Here is a 22,305-nt window from a genome sequence, read left to right as displayed (position 1 = left end):
AATATATGCATGGACTTTGAAACTGATTGGTCCACCGTTTTGAGACGAGGCTCAAAAGAAAGCTGTCTCTTGTGTGGACCAGTTTCAATGACAATGCATTTCTTATCAGAGAATGTTTTTTTTTGCATTCTGAGCACAAGCATTGTGGTTAATGCAGACATGATTCCGTGTAAAAGGTTTCAGTTTGGTGTTTTAACATCTACATGTTTTGTTGCCAGAAAAAAGGGGAAAACCTATTCTCACAGCTTGACTTGGTTGACATTGCACGCCCTTCTGCACAGCTTGAGTGTGCCGTGCACAAAGGAAGCTCAGTAAATGCTATTTTGGTTCCTCCGAGGAGAGATGAGGCTGCATCTGCCATTCACAGAATTAACACCCTTTTATAACCAAATATACATCACTGATTATGTTTCTCTTCAATAAATTCTTGTCCTGTGTTCAATTGGAAATTAGACTGACACCTTCCTACAAAGGAAACCAGGGTAACCATCGATACAGAGGGACCGTTTATCAGTGCACAGAGCAGTATGAAGAATGTCCATGCTTGGAATTGCACGGAAAGACAGAGGAACATGTGGACGAGAAGATGCAAGCAAGTTCTAAACATAATATTGACTGACGATGTGTACATGTGTAATAACAGCTATAGTGGGTTCACGTGGGGGATTGGCTTGCCGGTCCTGCTTGTAGCCAATAAGGGTCGAGATAGGGAGCGTGGGGCTGGCGTGATCACGGCATGTCATCAGGGGTGATTGGCCCAGCCATTGGGGCCCCAGATAATGGGGATCCGGATAAGAGGCGTGGTCCCGGGAGTGACAGGGAACCATCGAGAACGGTCGAGATTGCCCATGGAGGATTGGCTGGGGGGACCACGTGACGAAGGGATTAAGAGGGAGGAGAGAGGGATGATCGAGAGGAGACGGGGAACTGAACGGGGTGAGAGCCACGCGCGAACGGGGCTCCGGGTGCCACGTGCGCGGTGGGAGTTGTGGGAGTCTGCCGCTCTCCGTTGTCTGCCAGCAACGGAGCGTGTGGGAACAAGTGTACCGTGAAGTGAAAATAAAGAAGACCGATTCCGAATCCGGACACATGGACTATGGCAGGACATGCACTGCAAGGAATGATGGCTAGTAGTTGAAGCGCACTTGAGTAACAGCCACTGTGTGGAGATGGAGCTATCAAATCAGTTTGTGCAGGTGCTTAAAAGGATTGGTAGATTGCAAGAACAATGTCATTGACTTTGGGTAATTTATTTAAGAAGACTAAAGTCACTAATTTGGGTGTTACTTTTACAGATCTACCGTTAAATTCATCCTACATGGATATAAGTTGTGTCATGCAAGGGATGACATATTTGCAGTCGGTCAATTACCATAATCATATAGCAGTTTGCATAATAGTGGACTAATTCCAATGTCATGTATCCATCTATTTTAATATGAATACGTTAAGGTTTAATGGAACTAAGTGTCTTAATTCAGGAACCAGCTATCATGGTGATGTTAAAAATTTACCTTGCATGGTTTGTACACATTGCTCTTCCTACAGCCCGGCCAATTTCAATCAAATCTGCGTCTTGCCAATATTTCTTGTTTAGTTTAATTGTCTCGGTGACATCCACGCTTCCTTCGCAGATCATTTTGCTGGGGTGTGTTAGCAATCTTGGATCTATTTATTAAGTGCCACCAAGACATTTACCCTGTACTTTGCTGGTGAATATTAAGCAGGCTGTGGGGCACCTGTGGTAAGAGATTGTGGTACTCTCTAATAAGAATGGAATATATGGTGTTTGATGTTGTAAAAACACAAAGCTACTCTACCCTGATATTGACTTTCATTAAAGCTTCACGTAAGCACGCGATTGTGCGTGCATGCACCTGACACTAATTTTTGATGTGTCCGAATTGATTTTTAGGTTGTGTTTCTAAAATAATATATTGTTGGTGCGTGTCTGATGCTCACGTTTGCCTTGTTTGGTAGAATGAAGAGCTGGATAAAAAGTTTGCTGGACTGTTGGAGAAGAAATGGACTTCTGTCATTAGGCTACAGAAAAAGGTGATTGGATGTGATGACGCATTTGGAACCTGCGAAACATATTTAGAAGTGAAAAGCCACTGGACTGCATGGTTGCTTAGGAACATCGTGCATGAGCAGGTTTACCGTGACATTCAAACACGGAAACTTCTTCAAGTGCAGAGACAATGCGTGGACATTTCCTTCGAAGGCATCTGCTGTAAATTCTTTACATTTTAAGGTGACATTTTCTACATGATGCACAACTCCGTGCCCTCGCATGTATGTTCATACCAGCTTTGTACAGTTTTGAAGGCTGTTGGCTAAGAATCAGGCTTTTAAGGACCCTAAGAGAGGATGTTACGTGGTACTTCTGTGTTTATACATCATCGTTTCTATTTTATTAGTGATCTAGGCATTCAGACTTGTTTCCCAGTTAATGGGGATACCTTCCTACTGGAAAATATGTTAGTATTTTTAAACTAAATGTAATATCTATGCCTGTTCATAAAATCACAAAGCATGTATTAGATGGCATTTTAACCCAAAAGACAATCGTAATTTACTTTTTATTCGGGGCACAGATATAGTTTGTTCTCCACAACGACGGCAGTGATTATTTTGTGTCCGAACTAAGACGTACATGAGACATACTTGGGCAAGGCAGGGTACAACGCCACCTTGAATCGAGCGTGTATGTATGTTGAACTTCTTTCGCACCGTACGTAACCAAACGTGCTAATCGGAGGTGCGGGGGAGGGAAGGACAACAAACTAAACACAAAGAGTTTTCAATCGAGATTTAAAAGTGCACAGCTCCCAGTGTACTCCGAATATTGGAAGGGAAGAGTGTTCCAGACTGCCGCAGAAGCGCATCTGAGAGCGGCGTGATGCCCGCTGCTCCTGCGAGGATGACCGGAGTCGGTGTGGCGACGGTGGTTCATGCTCCTCGTCTGGCAGGTGATGGAGCTGGAGTCGAAGTTGAACGAGGCGAAGGAGGAGTTTGTGTCGGGCGGGGGGCCCCTCGGGGGCCAGCGACGCGACCCCAGCGAGTGGATCCCGCGCCCGCCGGAAAAGTACGCGCTGAGTGGGCACCGCAGCCCCGTGACGCGCGTCATCTTCCACCCCGTGTTCAGCGTCATCGTGTCCGCCTCGGAGGACGCCACCATCAAGGTGCGTGCGCCGGTACAAACCGCGTGTTTGGGTTGCACTTCTCATCCTAAATGATTTGCCATGCCCTTTGTTGTTGTCTTGTACCGATTAGCATGGTCGGCTACGAACGGCTGCGAATGATGTTCAACGTACGTATGAAGGTCAGGCAAGGTCTGCTTTACTGTAGCCTCATTTACTGACAATTGGAGGTGAGGTAATTAAAATGAGATCTTTGGCCTTTTATGATCATGTGTTGAGACCAAGTGTTTATTTTTGAAGGTAGACCTGATGTTGAATAAATTAAAAGAACACATTATTACGTATAAAAACAGCATTTGAAAATAACACTTGCCAATAAAAAAAAAAGTGATTGACAGCATCGTCCCCTAAACAGATTAAAATATAAGTAACATTAACTGTTCACCTGTGTTTTAGCGAAACAAATTGGTCACATGAAGTGGGAGTGCTTAAAATCGTTCATGGCAGATTGTGCTGCTGAGAAGTGGTTTCTGGGGAGTTGAGTAATCTTGAACAGGTGCTGGAACGATTCCGTGATTCCTTTTTTTTATTTTGCCGAGGTCTGTGTCCTGGAGCTGCGAGAGAGTGGGAACTCTTTCCGTGGTTTCGTCACGTTTTTGGCACGCACTGGCATTTGTGAGGGTGTGACCAGCAAATGTGTTTTGTTGAGGGTGCAATGTGTGTGTTTCCATGGTGATTGTTCGGTTGAGGGCAGTGATCCTTTCCCCCGAAGAGTCCTAAAAAAATGCATGCCATGGCTAAGGCAATTGCATCACACAAGATCCATTGCAGTATGCAAATTTTCGAAAGTAACATTGTTCTTTTTATTTGCAGTTTTATACATCCAAATTGCCATTTTCAGGAAGTGGAGTTTACGTACAAATTTTACTTCCAATCATCTTGAGCTAAAACTGTAATACTGTTCAGTCTTGTATCTGTTTTGATACTGCTTCCGTGGTATAATTGCAATATAATTACACGGGAGCAATTGGATTGATTTGCCTATGGTGACCTCGTGTGGACTGATGCATGCAGGTGTGGGATTACGAAACGGGTGACTTTGAGCGCACCTTGAAGGGACACACGGACTCGGTGCAAGACATCTCCTTCGACCTCTCGGGCAAGATGCTGGCCTCCTGCTCAGCCGACATGACCGTCAAACTCTGGGACTTCCAGAGCTTCGAGTGCCTGCGCACGATGCACGGTGCGCCACTCTACCACCTTTCCTTTGCAGACGTTTGTACTGCTCGTGTTGCTCCTCAATTTGGTAGCCTCCACGGAATTTTGAATACGTTACATGGAGGCTTCAACACACACCGTCGTATTCTACACACCACGAGATATTAACCTGAAATCTCGCCTTAGAATGAGCAGAGAGCAAAAACCGCACCCTCGTCATAAACCTTCCGATCGGTCAATCTCCTTTTCAGCCCTACCGCCTAACACCACACTGATCGGATCACGCCATACCATCACCTGGTATGAGATATATACGTAAACTTTATAGCAGAGGTCGCAAACGGGATTTGATTCCTTACCCGTACCCGGCCGCACCAGGGTCGCAAACGGGTACCCGTACCCGGCTGGGTACGGGTAGCCGTGTATCGGGTAGGGTACGGGTATCGGGTACCCGATTGCGACCTCTGCTTTATAGCCAGGTAAGATCCAGTTGAGAAGGAGACTTGGGGTGCAATGAATATAGAAAGACAAATTATACAAGTTTAGAAAACAAAGGTTAGGAAAAAACAATCTCATCAAAATACATGTAAATAAATATAAAATACAGCATGCTAACCTTGCACTTCTTGAAAGTGGGAAGAAGAGACTATTACCTTTCTGCAGGATTTTCTAAATTTTCCTCAACTTGGAATTCCATCAGGCGGTTGTCTGCATAAGAAATATTTAGAATGAAAAACACTCTCCTGAGGGTGAGGTCAGGGGGGTGGGCATTACCTGGACATCTGTGAAAAAGAGCTTTATAGATCATCGGATTCTTCCAGTATAAATAAATATTCTGATGATACACACAACACAGCCTCTTTCTTTCTCCTCAGGTTTTTCTTTCTTTTGGGACACCTTAGCCAAAAGTTTAATTCCGAATATTGAAATAAATAAAATCACCGCAGTGAGTCCAGGAACCATGGCTGCTTGTCTCTCCTCACAACTCGCTGTCGCCGTGCGTTCCGCAGGCCACGACCACAACGTGTCCTCGGTGGCCTTCATGCCAAATGGAGACCACCTGGTGTCGGCCTCGCGCGACAAGACCATGAAGATGTGGGAGGTGCAGACTGGGTGCGTGTCATGCACACACTGGCTCCCACATAGGTTCCTTTAGTTCAGTGGTTCTTAACCTTTACTGCAGCCTTGTAAACCTTTGGTTCTCAATCGTCAAAAAACTATATAATGTTAATAAGTACATAGGTTTGATGAAACAAAGTATGTGCACTTACGTGGCCATGCTTAGTTTATGTTTAATTGATTTACCTTAAAAAAATCTGGCCACGTCTCGCACCCCCAGAAAGGGCATTTTGCACCCACAAGGGGGGCGTGCACCCCAGGTTAAGAACCACATCTTTAGAGAACCTCTTCTTGGTTCTTTTGGTAAAGTCACGTAGAAGGAAAATAATAAAAATAAAACATAATGAAATAATTCTCACGACGTTTCGGCCACAAGGCAAGCAGCCGTCTTCAGGTGGAGAACAGGTCTGTCGAGAAGGCAGAATCTGTTCTTCACCTGAGGACGGCTGCTTGCGTTGTGGCCGAAACGTCATGAGAATTATTTTATTATGTTTTATTATTTTCCTTCTACGTGACTTTACCCAAAGAACCAAGAAGATGAATCCCTGCAGTCACGAAAGCTTTAAATCGAAATCTTTAGAGAATTCAACATGTTTTTTTACTTATTGTTTTTTTTTATTCTACAACATCCCGGGCAGAATGTGAGCAATAACAATGAAAGGAGGAGGCATGGAAATTCCGTGGGCAGAAGCCCAAACACAGAGTTGGGGGGGAAAGGCAGAAAAAGAGAATGCAGCCTTTTAATCCAAAGGCCTTTTCCTTGTTTGAAATTGATTTCTGATACTGGATATCCATCTGACACGCATTCCAGAGGTTCACAATAGCATGTAATGACTTGGATTAGTTTGTTCTCATGCGCAAAAGAAACGTGTAATAATGTAAGAAATCCTATAAGAACATTCTTACACATTTCTTTGAACAGTGCATTCTTGTTTATGTTTTTATTTTATATTTTATTCGCTTTAGGGGAATAGCCAGAACCAATGAGACAGACAACACTGGTCATACAAGACCACACAATCTACAATTGTATAAAGCCTCTTGAAGAATTACATTGCGATCCCGAATTGAAGCCTTTAATTAAATCGCTGTTACATGTCTAGCTCTCGTTCCCTGGAGGCGGTGTTCATGATGAGTCAAAAGGGGACACCCCCCCCCTCCACTCCACCGTCTTGATACGCGCTTGTGTTCCCCCCTGGCTCGCGGCGACAGATACTGCGTGAAGACGTTCACGGGCCACCGCGAGTGGGTGCGCATGGTCCGGCCCAATCAGGACGGGTCGCTCATCGCCAGCTGCTCCAACGACCAGACTGTGCGCGTGTGGGTGACGGCCACCAAGGAGTGCAAGGCAGAACTGCGAGAGCACGAGCACGTGGTGGAGTGTGTGAGCTGGGCGCCCGACACCGCCTCGCCCGTCATCTTGGAGGCCACCGGTGCCGAGGTTCGTCGCTTGGGAGAGGAGCAACGAAGTCATTTTTTTTCTTTTTTTTCCTTCTTCAAACAATCGCTTTGCCACTGTAAACCACATTCACAAATGCAAGTATCTCACCCTCGCCCAGAAGCGTTCCCTGCTGGGGTCCGTAACCTCAAGGCCTTTCCAGGGAGGCCAAATACATTATTCCAAATGTTCAGCGTTATGGCAAAACACACCATTATAGTCAACTGTAAAGGGCACGCTCCCCCAACATTATAGGAATGGGCCGATAAATTGTCAGAAATTGCCGCTCTAGAGCATCTAAGTGCAAAACTAAGCTTACCACTAAACATTGAACCCCTTCCCTACCTCTCCTCCTGTGGGCATTGCTTCTTATGCACCCCCCCCCTCCCTTTTTTCTCCTACATGGGTATCAGAGCTTAGGAAGACACCAGGGAGGGTTCTAGAGTTTATTGAAACAGTTTATTGAAACATGCTGTTTAGACGGGTTTCCATTGCACTGTAATCCTCAATGTATGTTGTGCTCGTGTCAACCCCCTTTCTTATCCTCTGTTTACCCGAATTGTTTTGTTGACAAAATGTTTTTCTAACACAAAAGAGGTTGGTGAGAGGGCTCACAATTGTCGTGACGGTTGGATGCCACTACACTGCCAAACGCTTGTGTTCGTCAGCCCAGTGACCAGCTGCATAAACACTGCTTGTCTGTTTCAAAAGGTTTAGCGGGCAAGGCTGTCGCCCATGGTGTGATTTTGCTTGGATAATACAATGATAATATACTTTATTTAGCCACGACAAACCTTGGAGATTCACATCTCAGTTCCATATCAATAAATCTTAGAAAATATGCAAACACAACTATCATTCATTCAAATATGAAAGTGAAAAAGATGTTGAGGTGATAATTTCCGATTTGATCTGTGAAAGGCACCAAGGGGACTTATTAATTTCTGTTTTCTTCATCGAAGTATTTGAACATAATTTCAACAGCAACTTATAATGCTATACATATTGTTTTATTTCCTGTAGCTCTTTAGAACTATGCGTTTATTTCCCAGGCTAAGAAGGGTGGCAAGCCTGGGCCGTACCTGCTGTCAGGATCTCGGGATAAAACTATCAAGATGTGGGACATCAGCACAGGCATCTGTGTCATCACACTGGTGGGTTCTCTCAACAGACCCACTCTGAAGGCATGGAACTTCGCGGCAGATTGAGACGACTGTGCCCTCCTGTTTTCGAACCTCGTGCTGTATGCGTAGCTGATATAATTAAGCGAGAATTTAAAATAACCCTAGTGTTATGATGCCATTTGATGTAGTTACTGTTGAATCTACATTACGGTGGGACTTCCATTTGTAAATGTTTGGCACTTTACCTATAATTTATGTTGGTATTTTCCAACTAGTTTGTACAAAATGTATTCTGAATTGGCGGTGTTGGTGTATTTAATGAAGTAAAAGACAAGTTTCTGTTTCACCACGTTAAAATAGTATAACATTGGTTCATACGCTCTGTGGGTGTTCCGGACAAATGCTTCAACAGAGTTTGCTTCAGCAGGCAAACTCTGGTCAGGTTTATAATTTCTGATTGCATCAGCATCGTAATGGACGTGATGTACAGTGTTAATGTGGGAAATCTGAGCTTGTGTAATGGAGCTTAGATCACAAGCTGTCACAATGATTCCTCGTAATAAGGGCCACGATTTAGATAATTCCAACCACTTTTGTGGCACTACCGCATCGATGGTATTGTGCAAGCTCCACCGCTTGCCGTGTTGTCGCTCGCAGGTTGGGCATGACAACTGGGTACGTGGAGTGCTGTTCCACCCGGGTGGAAAGTTCATTTTGAGCTGCGCCGATGACAAGACTCTGCGCGTGTGGGACTACAAGAACAAGCGCTGCCAGAAGAGCCTGGCCGCACACGAGCACTTTGTCACCTCCTTGGGTGCGTCCCCCGCCTTGACCCCTCCCCTGCCTTGATCCCTCCCCCACCTCGACCCTTCCCCCGCCTTGACCCCTCCCCCGCCTTGACCCTTCTCCCACCTTGACCCCTCCCCCGCCTTGACCCCTCCCCCGCCTTGACCCCTCCCCCGCCTTGACCCCTCTCCCCACCTTGACCCCTCTCCCCACCTTGACCCCTCTCCCCACCTCGACCCCTCCCCCCACCTCGACCCCTCCCCCCACCTCGACCCCTCCCCCCACCTCGACCCCTCCCCCCACCTCGACCCCTCCCCTGCCTCGAACCTCCCCCTCTATGCCACCCCCTGACCCCTCCTGCCCCCATCCCTCCTGTCCACCTGCTCTAGAACTGACCGACTGTGGCTGCTGGGAGAGGTCGAGTGCAATAAACTGATTTGCTATGGACTACAGCTGACAATTTACACGCTTGGTATTTCAAGGGTTCCTTTCCCTGGTGATTTTTGCCAAGACACCCGAGTTATTTCTTACCCGATGGAATATTTTTATTTACCGAGGAAAATGACGCTTTGGCCAATCTGAAAGAAAAGTGCCAACATTTTGACTAAAATTTCGTGACTGCAGGAATTCATATTCTTGGTTCTTTCGGTAAAGTCATGTAGAAATAATTTTTTTTTTTATAAAATAAAAATAATAAATTGAAAATAATAAAAGCAAAAAACCCACGACGTTTCGATCGCAACACAAGCGGTCGTCATCAGGCGGAGAGAAAAGAGGGGGCAAGCCTCTAAGGGATTTCAAAGTGAGAAAAGCTGTGCGGCGTCAACAGCATGGGCGGGGCAGCCAGCGCCAATGTAGGAGCACAGCACCACAAGTATAAGTAGTAAAAGTAAAGCAAGTGTGTTAGACAATGGGGGGAGGGAGGGGGCAGAGAGCCAACAATGTGGGTGTTTTCAGCCAATTTGTCATTGGCAACTAACGTTTCTGCAAACGGATAAACAAGGGCAAATTCTTTATGAAACTGTGCGTCGGCATGATGAACAAAATATTTAATACACACTCGTGTCTGTTTTAGCGCACTATAGCTGATGAAGATAATGGTGTGTATTTTTTTCTCCTTTTAAAATTAATTTTGCATTCGTGGGAATATGAGGTGTGTTGGATGGGGGATGTGTGTAGAGGATGGAGGGCAGGTGACAGGATGGGTAATGGAGTGACACCAGATTTTGCCGACTTGGGAAACTTGAAAGCCAGATAGTAGGAATGAGACGAAAGCAGACCTTGGTTAAGTGTCTACCCTGAAGCAAAACAATTCGTGGATGAACACCAATTTCACCAATTTAAAACCTTCTGAACCATTGTTTTCCAGCAGCAGTTCAAGCAGGCAAACACTGAATTGATGTAGATTTTCTGAGATAAATCATCGGCGTATGGTCTGTTAAATGGGCCGCAGGGTTGCTTATTGTTGTCTCTTACCTATACTTCACCATGATGGCACAGAATAATTTTGTAGATTCGTTGTGGAATAGTTGATGAGCAGAAGGCGAGGACGAGAGAATGGGGAGGTGTGGTGACATCGGCAGCTTGAACCATGATGACCTCTTCACATATTTCTATTGTTTTGCCTTTGTCCAGATTTCCACAAGACGGCTCCGTATGTCATCACGGGGAGTGTGGACCAATCGGTCAAGGTGTGGGAGTGTCGCTGAGTCCTCAGCGACCCTCCGTGACCCCTCAAGGTCCCCGAAATCCCTGCCCCACTCCCACCCTTTCCCGCCGCTGCATTCGCTTCTACAGTCCCCTCGTACACATTTAATAAAGAGGAAAAAAAAAATTATGTTTTTATGTAAATTATTCAGTCGTAAGTTCAAGATAAAATAATAAAATAACAGTGAAAAATAAAGTATAAAAAAAAATAACCCAAATTAAAAATGCGTTTCCCGGGAATACGTGCTGTGTATTTTCATTTCTTTTTTGTTTTTTTTCTTTTTTGCATGGTAGCTTAACTTTTAGCAGACATGTATATCGATATGTACGTGTATATGACGTATATATATGACGCGGTTTGTCATTCTTGTGAATTCTGAAGCTAGCGCTTAGACGGAGGGGGGGGGGTCGGTCAGCTGTTTCTGAGGTCACTTGCATTTACGCGTCGTCCCACCCTCCCGCCTGTACGGGAAAGGTGTTTTGACGCCTGCAGATGGCGTGGCCTTTCTGTCTGCTGTCTGTCACCTCCGCTGTCCATCCAACTACCGTTGGGTGATAATTAAACTGAAGCTGCCATCGCTGTGTTGTGTGAATATGTAGTCAATATACATCATCGTTATGTAGAGTGTGCATTATTATTCCCACTTGCAAATAGTAACCAACCCTGGCCTATAACTAGACATTTTTATTTACATCAAGGAATTTGTGTTGTCATTTTTTTTTATGTACAGACATAATTTGTGCATGGCATAAATTGTAATTTGTTATTTATTTGTTTATTTCCATTTTGGTTCAATAATCCATTTGGTCCAAAGCAGTGAACAGCGCCGGGTGGAACACGGCTGGCTATGAGCGGCTTGTACGTGGTTGACAGGTTATCGCGGTTGCCACTTGCCTTGCATGGTGTGTTGAGAGATCTCTGTGTCACCGTGCCCCTGTCGTTTGGACCCAACCCTGGACTCTTCACGCATGCGTTACGTAGTTGCCACCTCTCGTACGGTCTGTCCGCAAGAGCCGACCGCAGCTTCCCAGCCTCCAGAGGGCCCCCCCAGTCTGTTCACCCCTTTTTGGGAAATTATTCTATCGTAACAGCGTGACATCTGTCACCTTTATCTAAAACGTATTTGACCGAGACAAATTATGGTGACAGGTTTGTGTAATTTGCTTCGTTGCAGGTCTTTTGACCGGTAGAAATTGAGACTGTGTTTCTTGGCAGTGGTGTAGGAGTACAAACCAACACAATTCACCAGCTTTAGCGACACAGTACTGGATTGTTCGTACGGTGGTCACCGACAAAGATATGGCAAAGGCAAATGTTTTGGGAAGTGGCTGTGAATGAGGGGCTGTTGTCTGAAATGTGGGTTTGCCGCTTCTAGTCTGATAAAGGTGGGAGCGTTATTTGGTTTTGTACTTCTCAACAGCAAAACACACGCAAACGGTTCCTCCTAATTTTTAATAAAAGAAAGCATTCGGGCAGCTGTTGGTTCTAATGATGAGCATCAGTTTCTTCCCAAGCGTGGTTGCCCGTTTGTTGCCCCAGCAATGCCCCTGCAGTGATTTTGAGATCCGCTCACGGGGCAATCACATGCCCGTGAGTGGAGAGCTAGGTTTTATGGAATCTCCTATGTCGCATCTGGCTTGGTGTGGTTTTTTTGCCAAACGTGTGCCAAGCTGTGTGAAAATACCACAAAGATGTATGTATGGCGCATGTCCACCGGTCTCTCTTTGGACGTGCTATGTTTTTTGCGGGACCCATCTCTCCGTTAAACTTAATAGGCTTTGTTTGGAATCATCTCTCAACTAACGCTGTTGCCTACATCTCTTTCGGGACGAAATATGTAGCCTTGAAGTAGAGTCGAGTTTTATGATGTCTTCACGGACTTCCAACGGTAACAAACCAAAAAAAAAATCTCTGCAAAGTGTGTGGTGTTTTCAAGGTCATGGCAAGTATGTGCAAAAGAATCCATTTGCCTTCAAGCACTGACCACCACGGACATTTCAGACTGGGGGATGCAGCAGGAGGATGCGTGAAGCGGCTAGGCTTTGGGGCAGTTGTGCGCGCATATATGTGCATGAAGTGCACAGTTGCAGCTTTCGGAGCAGGGCTTGTGCGATAGTTAAATCCACGTGCTTTTTTGTGACTCGTTTAAGAGCCGTACAGGACAACATATACACTAGGATCCTTTGTGTCTGGATACTTGCAGAAAGGTGAAACCTGTGCATTTAACTTTGTTACTGTACATTTTTTCTCTCCAAACCATTTGAATGAACTTACATGCGGTTTCATTTACAAGTTGTATAGTTCTGGATGTAGGGGAGGGGGGGTGGGGGTTACGAAAAAAGTCAAAGAAGATAAAGTTTTACAAACGTTAAATTCCGGTGCAGCATCCATTTGAACCTGGACTCAAAACAACTATAATTGGCTGCTAAACTTGAGTGTATATTATTATTAGAATCTCAAACACTTGGCCAGGTTTTGCCTTGCGTTTAAATGATGTTACGTGACGTAGCATAATGCGCGCGTGCGCTGTATTGTGAAGTTGCCTGGCCGAGCGTGTCGCGGTACAGCGGTGGTAGCGCTTCTTCGGCCCGCTGTTCGTGCGCGACATCCGCTTTGAACCGTTCCATCTGGGAAGCAGCGAAACATTGTTTTCTCACGCACGTCGCAGGCTTGTGCTGTCGACGGCATCATGGGCTTTTGTGCATGGATACCAACGGCTCTGTAGGGGGGGGGGGGGTGTGGGGGGGCAGCTCACTGTCACCTGGAAAAACAAGTTGCTGCACGTGACGCGAGACATGTTGTCTCATGCTTTCTCCCCCCTCCCTCCCATGTGCACGTACGTGTGGATCGCTCGCACCTTACCTCTGTAAGCTCGTTTTAAGTTTGCACTCTTCGCCGTTCACACGTATTGCTGCATTGTGCGAGCATAGAAGCGTCTAGAGGGGGTTTTTTTTTCTCTTTCCTCGGCAAATTATTCTCGGCCAGGTAAAGTTGAGCCACCACCCAGGTGTGTTCTAAGAAGGGGTCTGGCGACCAAAGTTTGCATTTGATGCCTCTGATCCCATACGTTGCAGAAACATTTCCATTGCGTCCCCGGTTCAACGTTTTAACAATTAACGTGCATATTAGCCTTTTGAAAAGCCGTCACTTCCTGTGCAGAAGTTTTGGACGGTGATACAAACCTCTCTAAGTGCAGCTTACGGTTGTGTAATGGTCAAGTGCTTAAAAGGGTCTGGTTAAAAATGGCATTGCATGTTTAAAGAAAAAAAAACCCTTTAATAACGCTACATGTAGAGGGTTTTGATGTTTCTCCACAGGATAGCGAATATTAAACCATTGGCAAACGTCCCTTGACTGCAATTGGCGGCGCTGCTTTTGAGGCATTGCACTATATCGTACGTTTGTTTTCCCCCTCCCATTGGAATTTTCAAAAGGCTAATACGCGGCGCGTTGCTGGAAGCCGTGCCCGCCACTGGCTGGCCGCGGTGGGGATTCACGAGAGAGCGCGAGCGTGCGTGCTGATTGACTCGTGACGCACCGGCCCACGTGGGCTCGCGTCCTGCGCACAGGTGCCGCCACCACCCCACGAGCGTGTGAGGTGCGTGGTTAGTCGGCGGGTCCTGGCGGGCACATACGCGAGTCGGTATCGTCGTTCGCAGAGCAGTCCATACAGTGCTTTGTATATACCCACACGCATTGAATTGTAAGCCTTTAAAGTTGTTGACACGTGTAAAAAAAAAATATTATGTACCTGTATGTGTTTTTGTCTTGCTTTTTAGGGCTTTACTGTAGGTGAATATAGGTGAGCTGGTATTAAAATGGCACATGAAACCTCCACATTAAGGGTAGCAAATTAAGTTTTTTTTTTCTCTCTCCGTTGTGTTTTCTTTGCGTCTGTACTACATCGAATTCCAAATTAAAAGCTGAGGGGAAATGTCAACTATTGTTGTGATTAATAACGTGAGCAAGCACTGCTCTCTACTGTGCACAACCGTCCGAGTGAGTCTCTCGATAAATCCAACTTGATAACTTTGGTTATAATTTATTGGCCTGGTTTTGTCAAAGTCGGCCATGTGCGCACACGTTATTAATGTTCTTGTGCAGTGCATTAACAAAGGAGGGAGAGGGAATGTGTGGGGGGGGGGAGGTTAATATGCCTTACATTGTCTTTTCTTGTGTACAAATTTAACAAAAAAATAAATGTACGTTGTAAAGTTTAAATCTGATGCGCTAATGAGAACCGAAATGCATCCCTGGTTTAAGATGACCGCTTGTTGGAAAGCGAGGGATGCTGTTTAATCGTACGCCAAATCCCGTCGTTCTCCAAACCAATGTATCGTTAAATAATAAAGGACTGCAGAATTCCCCTACGCCGATGCTTTTACTCGCTTTTGCAGTGCTGTTGCCCTCCCCCCACGCCCCCCTTTGCCCGATGTACCGCGTAAAGTGTTGCCCGTGCGGGCATAGCTGGCAGTGGCCTTGTGAGGTGTTGGAAAGGTTAGTGCTCGTGAGTAAAAGTCGTGTCTGTGGCTACGAGGAAACTGGCGCGTGGTGCTGTCTTTGGTAGTCCCTTCTGCTTGCTGATGCCTACGGGTTGGTAAAACATGTTCTGTGTTTCTTCACATTGTGACAACTTGGGAGACTGAAACTGGGACTTGCTGGGGCTGTGAATCAAGTACTGGCTTACCTTTTGAGGGGGGGGGGGGGGTGGTGTGGCCTGGGGGAGTGGAAACAAGTCCAATATCGCTTCTCGTGTACCCATAGTGCACCTGCAACATTATTTTATGACAGTGTGGCGTCTAATGTCCATCATGGCTTATTCCTCAAGGTAGAGAAGTAAAAAAAAGATGATGTTTTACATTCACAAATAATCGAATTACCGTGGTGTATACTGACCGCTGTTGTACTTTACTTTCACAGTTTTGTCACAATTTATATTCCGTAACTTTATTTGCCAGCTGAAGTCGGCCCAACTAACTTACCTTGGTGTATGGTTTAGCGTAGAAGTGTTTTAAAACATTTAGCTTGTTTATCGGTCACAGTTGCTGGCTGGCTCATTGTCAATTCCAAACCATTTCATGCACTGGTTGGCTTTCGAACTATAGGTGGCTGCATGCTTGAAAAAAACATCTGCAACGGCGAATATGCTTACCCTTGCCAACTCCTAAATTTACATTTTGCTCTGGGTTTGAAATATTTGTATCAAACTAAATGTAACAAAACCGAAATGTATACAAGTCAAAAGTTGCCTCCATATATATGCTTTTGTGTGTACATTAAAAAAAAGGGTGACTCAATTTTTCCATTTCAAAAATTTCAGCGTCCTAAATGTAATGTAGGCAACCCAGAAAGAAATACCCAGGTGGCTTAAACTGCAGTGTGCATATCCTCATCGACCTGTGAACATTACTATAGGTACCTCAATGCTAATGTACACAGTCCTCGTTCGAGTTATTTCAGAGCCACAGCCTCGGCTGCATCACCTGACATGATGCGCTATATAGCATGGAGGAAATGATCTGGTTTGGTTGGTTATCTAATACATTCTTGCACATGGAGAGGTCAACAGTTGCAATGGGTTAGTCGTGTCTATACCTCAGTGTGATTTACATAGAACATGCCGCTCTGTTAAATCGTGAGATGTGCACGGGGAGACTTACCCGAGTTCTTGAACGGTTCAAGTTTAACATCATCTGACATCCTTCCGTGGCCACTAACAGTCCGCCCTAAACGTTATCGTGGTCGCCATTTCCCCTGTCGGACATTGGTGCACTTTCGAGCCAATTTGGTTTGCCGTCAATACATTTGGCAACGTGCTGTGGTTCTGGCCGACATTGGTGATGTTGTTGAACACTGGACCCAATGTATGGATTCTGAAATTGTAATGGTTAGCATTGTCGTGTCACGATCTTCAGAGATGTTTGTGCGAAACATTTTTCTCTCTTTACGATCGTTATCCATTATCGCGGGGACGTGAAACAGACTCGCGGTCATGATGCAGGTTGCTCAACTTAGCAACGATGTTGCTCAACTTAGCAACTCGCTCAAACCGGGATACCAAGTGCCCTGTTGTACATGCAACTCGGAGAGAGATGGGGGAAGAGTAGGATGGAGATCACAAAGGGTTTGGCATGATGAGAATTAATATTCGATACGCATCTGATCACAACCCAGCAATCCATCTCCAGTAGTACTGATGTGATGTGTACATTTTTTGAGTGTACCGTCTTAAACATCCTTTTATATTATTGGTAGGTGACCTTATTTGCTGATTGCCTACGTGTGATGTACTGCCTGGGAGGGAGGTGGTATTTGAAATGCTCCATATCCTAATCTTACCTTTGTCAAGCCACCTCATTTTTTTATCACAAAAGCTGTCCCTTCCAAATCTGGCCTGTTTTAAGTTTTACTTGAGCAGCTTGCTCTGGTGGTACAAATGCAACGTGTCTGCCAATTGAGCACATGTATTCGAAAAGTCCTTTAATACAAACCTTGATAGCTTTTATTTATGTTTATTACAGCACATGTTTTGATTAAAAAAATCTAAATTTAATTAGGAATCACGTGACAAATTCAGACCATGGTTTAAATATGAAATTATGAAAAAAAAAATCTCACAGGTGTCGGTGGTTCCCAAGCCTTCTAGGCCTGTGGAACCACTGTCAATGCTCCACTTTTTGTTTGTGGACCACTGGAATACAAAAAAAACACCGTGGCTTCTTTTACCGTGGACTGCTTCGCTCGGTATCACAGCACCAGCGGTCCATCGCGGCCGACACGTTAGGAACAACTTCGCCAAGTCAAATTATTCTATTGGTCTCGCCGTGTTCTGTCTTTGCATCGTTATGGCTATTATAGTACCCCAAATTGGTCCAGAAAAAAGTACGCATTTGCTCGGTACGCTGCAACACTGTGCGGGTTTGTTGAGTGTGCAACGGCCTCGAGGCAGGGTTGTGCCGCCAGTTGCTTTCTAGTCCTGAAAGTGCCTGGTAGGGCCTGTACGGAGTTGCGTTGTAAACCATTCACAAGTTGTACACTGGCGTGCCATCACCCATGCCTCCACAGGGTCGCGCTGGTACACGCACCACAGCCGCATTTTTTTTTACATTTATAGCGGACCCACTGTTAAAATGTTAAGCTGCTGAAAAAGCCCTAAACCAAATTTGTAGCGTCTTAGGTTTTGGGTACACAAATTAACCACAAGTTCGTCGTCTCCACCTGTATTAGGATTTCAAATATATTTTTTAAAGATTAAACCTTAAGTTGAATTTGCAGAACTTTAACTAAACCCCAACTAGTTTTTTTTTTTACACTGCTACTTTGTGTACCACTCAGCAGATGTATGTCATGAAAGATCTTGCATATGAATGACGGTGAGTGGCTGCTGTGGGAAGCTGAAGTCACAGCAGGAATCATAAGGCCTGGGTGTTGAGCACAGATGGAGCCATCTGTCAACTTGTGTTGCATCTGGACAAAGAAAAGTGCACTTGTTATTTTTGCCCAGCTACTTTAATTTTAGCAGCTGATCAATAAATATCCATGCATGCTATCATTTGATATAGCATTGGCTCCCACTAATTGTGGCATAAATGTAGATGCCCCCCCTACTAAGCATTCTCTGGGAGTACCACTATTAATCAGTTCCAAATTGAGCCACCATAACATACGAGTACCACTTTATGTGATATCAACAGTCCTATGGAGAGACTAAGTCATAGCAATGTGGAATTCAACGGCTGGTTCAGATCTGCTGTTTGAGGATGAGTGTTGCTGCATTGCTACAATATGAGCAGAGAGATAGATCCGTCGTGGATAGTTCTGTAAGCCACAGCTGCCACCGCTACCAATTGAACTTTGTACGTGGATTCCTGCACTTAAGGATAATTTATTGTCACCGGCACCGATTTGACTTTGTGCCTCACGGGAATGGTGATATGTATGGTTAGATCTGCCCCAAACACATGAGAACATCTTTGTTACATAAGTTTTCCACCTTTTTTCTGGCAACAAAACAGGCATAAAGATGTTAAAACACCAAACTGAAACCTTTTACAAGGAATCATGTCTGCATTAACCACAATACTTGTGGTCAGAATGCATTCTGATTCTATGTAAAAGGTTTCAGTTTGGTGTTTTAACATCTTAACACCTGTTTTGTTGGCAGAAAAAAGGGGAAAACCTATTCTCATACTTTGGTACTGGCAAAGGAGGTCCCATGATCTTGTTCACATTTTGCCTTCAACTTATTCAAAAGTTAGAGACTAGTTCTTGAAAATGGCAATTGTGGACAGCTTTTTGTGTGGGTAACATCTATGTAGCCAATCAAAACACGGCATGGTGTGGTTTGTGTATTATTCCATATATAACCAGAACGAATGAGAAACTAACATCGTTTTGTTTTGTATAATATGTAGGCATTGGCAACCAATATGATTCAGAATTAGTTTATTTTGGGATAGATTGTGTTAGTATGGTCCTGTATGGACCAGTTTTCAATTAACGAAAGTACAATCTTGATTTGAAGCTTTCGTGACTGCAGAAATCCATACTCGTTGGTTATTTCGGTAAAGTTTGGGATAGATTGTGTTAGTATGGTCCTGTATGGACCAGTTTTCAATTAACGAAAGTACAATCTTGATTTGAAGCTTTCGTGACTGCAGGAATCCATACTCGTTGGTTATTTCGGTAAAGTCACGTGGGTATAAAATAAAACTAGAGTACATTAAATGCGCTTGCCTCTGGCACATCCGTCTTATCTGGACAGGAATGTTTTGAAGGCGACTTGAAGCGTCTCAACGAGACTCATGCTAACGCTCAATTACCGTATTTACTTCACACCAACACGCGAATATCTAGCGACAAAGCAATTTAGACTCACAAATGCATCGGCATTTCACGACTACCGTCACTGGGTCTTTCTTGGTTAAAATTACTTGAAATGACCCAGCTGGGAAACTTAAATGAAACGTTCATCATTGCACATGTGTTTTTTAATTCTCATCTCGGTTATTCCCTCTCCATGTTAAAATGTGTTTAACCTCATGCCACCCTGTGGAGGCATACCGATCCTTTAGTACTTCTTAAAAGAAACAATTACACTACACAATAGACAGTTTTGTGTTTTTAATTGGGGCCCTTGTACAGGTTTTGAATCATTGCAGTAAAGAGCATTCTATGAAGTTTTCAGAAACTGATCAATGATGGGGGAGCTGTGGTTGGTTGATGTGCATGTGCGGTAAATTTGGTAACACTGCATCTTCACACATTTTTAACTAAAACCAATTCCATTTGAAAACGTGACAATTTGTCATCTGTATCGCTGTCCCATACCATGCAGTTATAATCTGTAAGCCCCAGCTGTCAAAACGGTGTAAAGGCAGCGAGTGGTTCTGCACTTGAGTGCGAGACCACGGCCAGATTTTTGTCAGAAGGCAAATAATCGAAAACACAAATTAAGCACGGGCACACAAGTTACTACGTTGTTTCGTCAAACTCCATATTAACATCACTGTATACATTTATTTACATTTCAGAACCAAAGGGGTGCAAGGCTGCAGGGAAGGGTTGGGCACTGGTATAAAGTAAACAAATTGACCACCCCAACGTGTGGGTGGGTTTCAAGCAAGTACGTAGGTCACCCTGTCACCGTTGAGTCTCTTGCCCTCTCGAGGTTCCGCTAATGCTCACGCGATGCCTCTCGTTGCTTTTGAATACCCCGAGGTTCGACATTGCTTTCTGTTGCAGATCATCCCTTGTGTCGGAATTAAATGGCCGCGCAGGCAGTCGCATAGCGGTACTGTAACAGCTTCATATCGTCGTATTCGTCACACCCACTATTCATGCCGCAACTCTTTAGTATTCAGGACTGTTTAAACAAAGCATTTAATAGTGGCTGTCTGTGATTGGCTGCAAATGCCTTCCATAAAATGCTTGATTTACCTCCCCCCCCCCAAGTGAATAAAATGTAAACTTTAAATAAGTACATTTAAAACAATGCAACGGTAGAGTCATCGAGTAGTAAAAACACGTTTTGACGTCAAAATTTAGCTCTTTACTGGTGTCTGCAGTCCAGCTTGACATGCTGTGTGCGTCCTGTATTTGCCTGTGGCGTTTGAGAAGAGGAATGCCTAACGAGGCAGAGATTGAAATCATCAAAGCGGGGCTGGCACGCGAGTCTTGAGCGAGCAGCGATGGGGGCCACAGTGTATGCAGGACGCTGAACAAGGTTGAATCAAATGTTTTGTTCCTTATCTGTGACTGTATAAATTTTAATTTTTAAAATAAAAATGTCTTTAAACCCATACATTGTTTCTTCTTAGTTGCACTTTTAAAGTTTTTTTTGTGCAGCGCATTCGTCGATGGTTGAAATGTTGATTGGCTGCAGTGCTAAATAATTATCCAGCCCGATGTAAAAATGCTCACAAATGTTTTGGGGCAATTTCAAATCCTGGTCAGGTGATCGTGACTTATCTTTTCATTGGGCCGACTTGGATAACACATTCCTGCGGAGGGAGCTGGTAGGAACGTTGGGTTGCTCGGTCAATGGCCAGGGTCAACAGCGGCGTGGTGTATTCCGCAAATATGGCCGACTGTGAGAGGGCAGACACAAGCCGGCGTGAGTAGGTTGAACGTTGAGTTTTATAAGGGCACCACGGGGTGACCAGCCCCTCCCCACCCAGCCCCACCCCTCCCACCCCCCACCCAACCCCTCCCCACCCAACACCTCCCCACCCTCCCTTCCCCACCCAGCCCCACCCCACCCACCCAGCCCAGCCCCTCCCCACCCAGCCCCACCCCTCCCATTTTTGGATGCACGACGGACGGACGGACACAATAAACCCCTGTGGGCTGGTGTAACCAGAAGGTTCCTACCAGTATAATCAACACTTAAGTAAGGTAGTCGAAGCCAGGAAGAGGAACGATGCTGTCGTCACTGCCAAACGCAAGGGCCGCAGTGTTTTAGAAATTCCGACGAAATCGTGTTTCATATCCCCGCGGCTGTACCAGATATTGCATTGCACTGTACCTGCTCTAGTTCCGTGACGGAAAGGGTATGTCGGCGGAGATCTGATCGTAGCTTGCTCTTGGTGTTCTATCTTGGTGTTCTCTCTCTTGGTGGCGTTATCATCTCCATTTATCGTGAGCACGCCGTTTTGCCTCGCTTCTTCATTGGGGCCTTTTTGGCTTACACGTAGCAAGTGAGCTTAATACGTGGCAGGCTTTCGCGACCAATATTCAAAGGTTTTTTGGGTGAGATCGCGTAAGTATTCATGTGTCGTAACCCTCCACCACCCGACACAGCCAATTAGTAAAGGATTTGTCACGTAAGTAAAACGCCAATTAGTTACTAATTCACTATTCCTGGCAAATCGCCCGAAGATGCTGGATGTAATTACCAGCGAAACGTCACGATACTCAAATTGTAAATCTTGTTTTACTCTCCAACACACCGGTGCGCTGAAGTAGTCACTAATTGGCACGTTTTGTGAACGTGACAAACCTTACTCATTGGCAGCGTCGGGTGGTGGCGGGTTAACGACACTTTTTTTTTTATATTTACGCGATCTAATCCCCCTAAACAAGTATAGCCCGTAAAAACAAAGTTTTTCACTATAAATCCTTTATATGCGTGGCGGCTAGAGTCCTCTCGTCCTCTGGCTTGAGATGGCTGCCACCTATGGGTCAGATGATTGCATTGCACCATTAAACAATTGGTAATTAAATATAATATTTTTGTCCTAAAGTGTAAAATTTTGGAAAAACATTTTC

At 44.9% G+C, this 22,305-nt stretch overlaps 1 protein-coding gene across 1 annotated transcript in view; it reads left to right on the top strand.

The window, feature by feature from the left end:
- PAFAH1B1 (platelet activating factor acetylhydrolase 1b regulatory subunit 1) overlaps window positions 1-20,839 on the top strand; it is a 35,188-nt gene extending 14,349 nt beyond the window's left edge. Inside the window, exons 4-11 of the mRNA XM_078873799.1 lie at window positions 1,981-2,055; window positions 2,973-3,185; window positions 4,218-4,386; window positions 5,372-5,474; window positions 6,693-6,921; window positions 7,971-8,072; window positions 8,700-8,856; window positions 10,464-20,839. Of these exons, the coding sequence (XP_078729925.1) occupies window positions 1,981-2,055; window positions 2,973-3,185; window positions 4,218-4,386; window positions 5,372-5,474; window positions 6,693-6,921; window positions 7,971-8,072; window positions 8,700-8,856; window positions 10,464-10,537 (1,122 nt within the window). The 3' untranslated portion in view covers window positions 10,538-20,839. The remainder of the gene's footprint in view (window positions 1-1,980; window positions 2,056-2,972; window positions 3,186-4,217; window positions 4,387-5,371; window positions 5,475-6,692; window positions 6,922-7,970; window positions 8,073-8,699; window positions 8,857-10,463) is intronic.
- Window positions 20,840-22,305: the final 1,466 nt, after the last annotated feature.

Source organism: Lampetra fluviatilis, chromosome 37 (assembly GCF_964198595.1).
Source record: "Lampetra fluviatilis chromosome 37, kcLamFluv1.1, whole genome shotgun sequence".
In the NCBI taxonomy this organism is placed as follows: Eukaryota; Metazoa; Chordata; class Hyperoartia; order Petromyzontiformes; family Petromyzontidae; genus Lampetra; species Lampetra fluviatilis.
The sequence above is the reverse complement of the archived record's forward strand: the minus strand, read 5'-3'. Positions and strand labels throughout refer to the sequence as shown.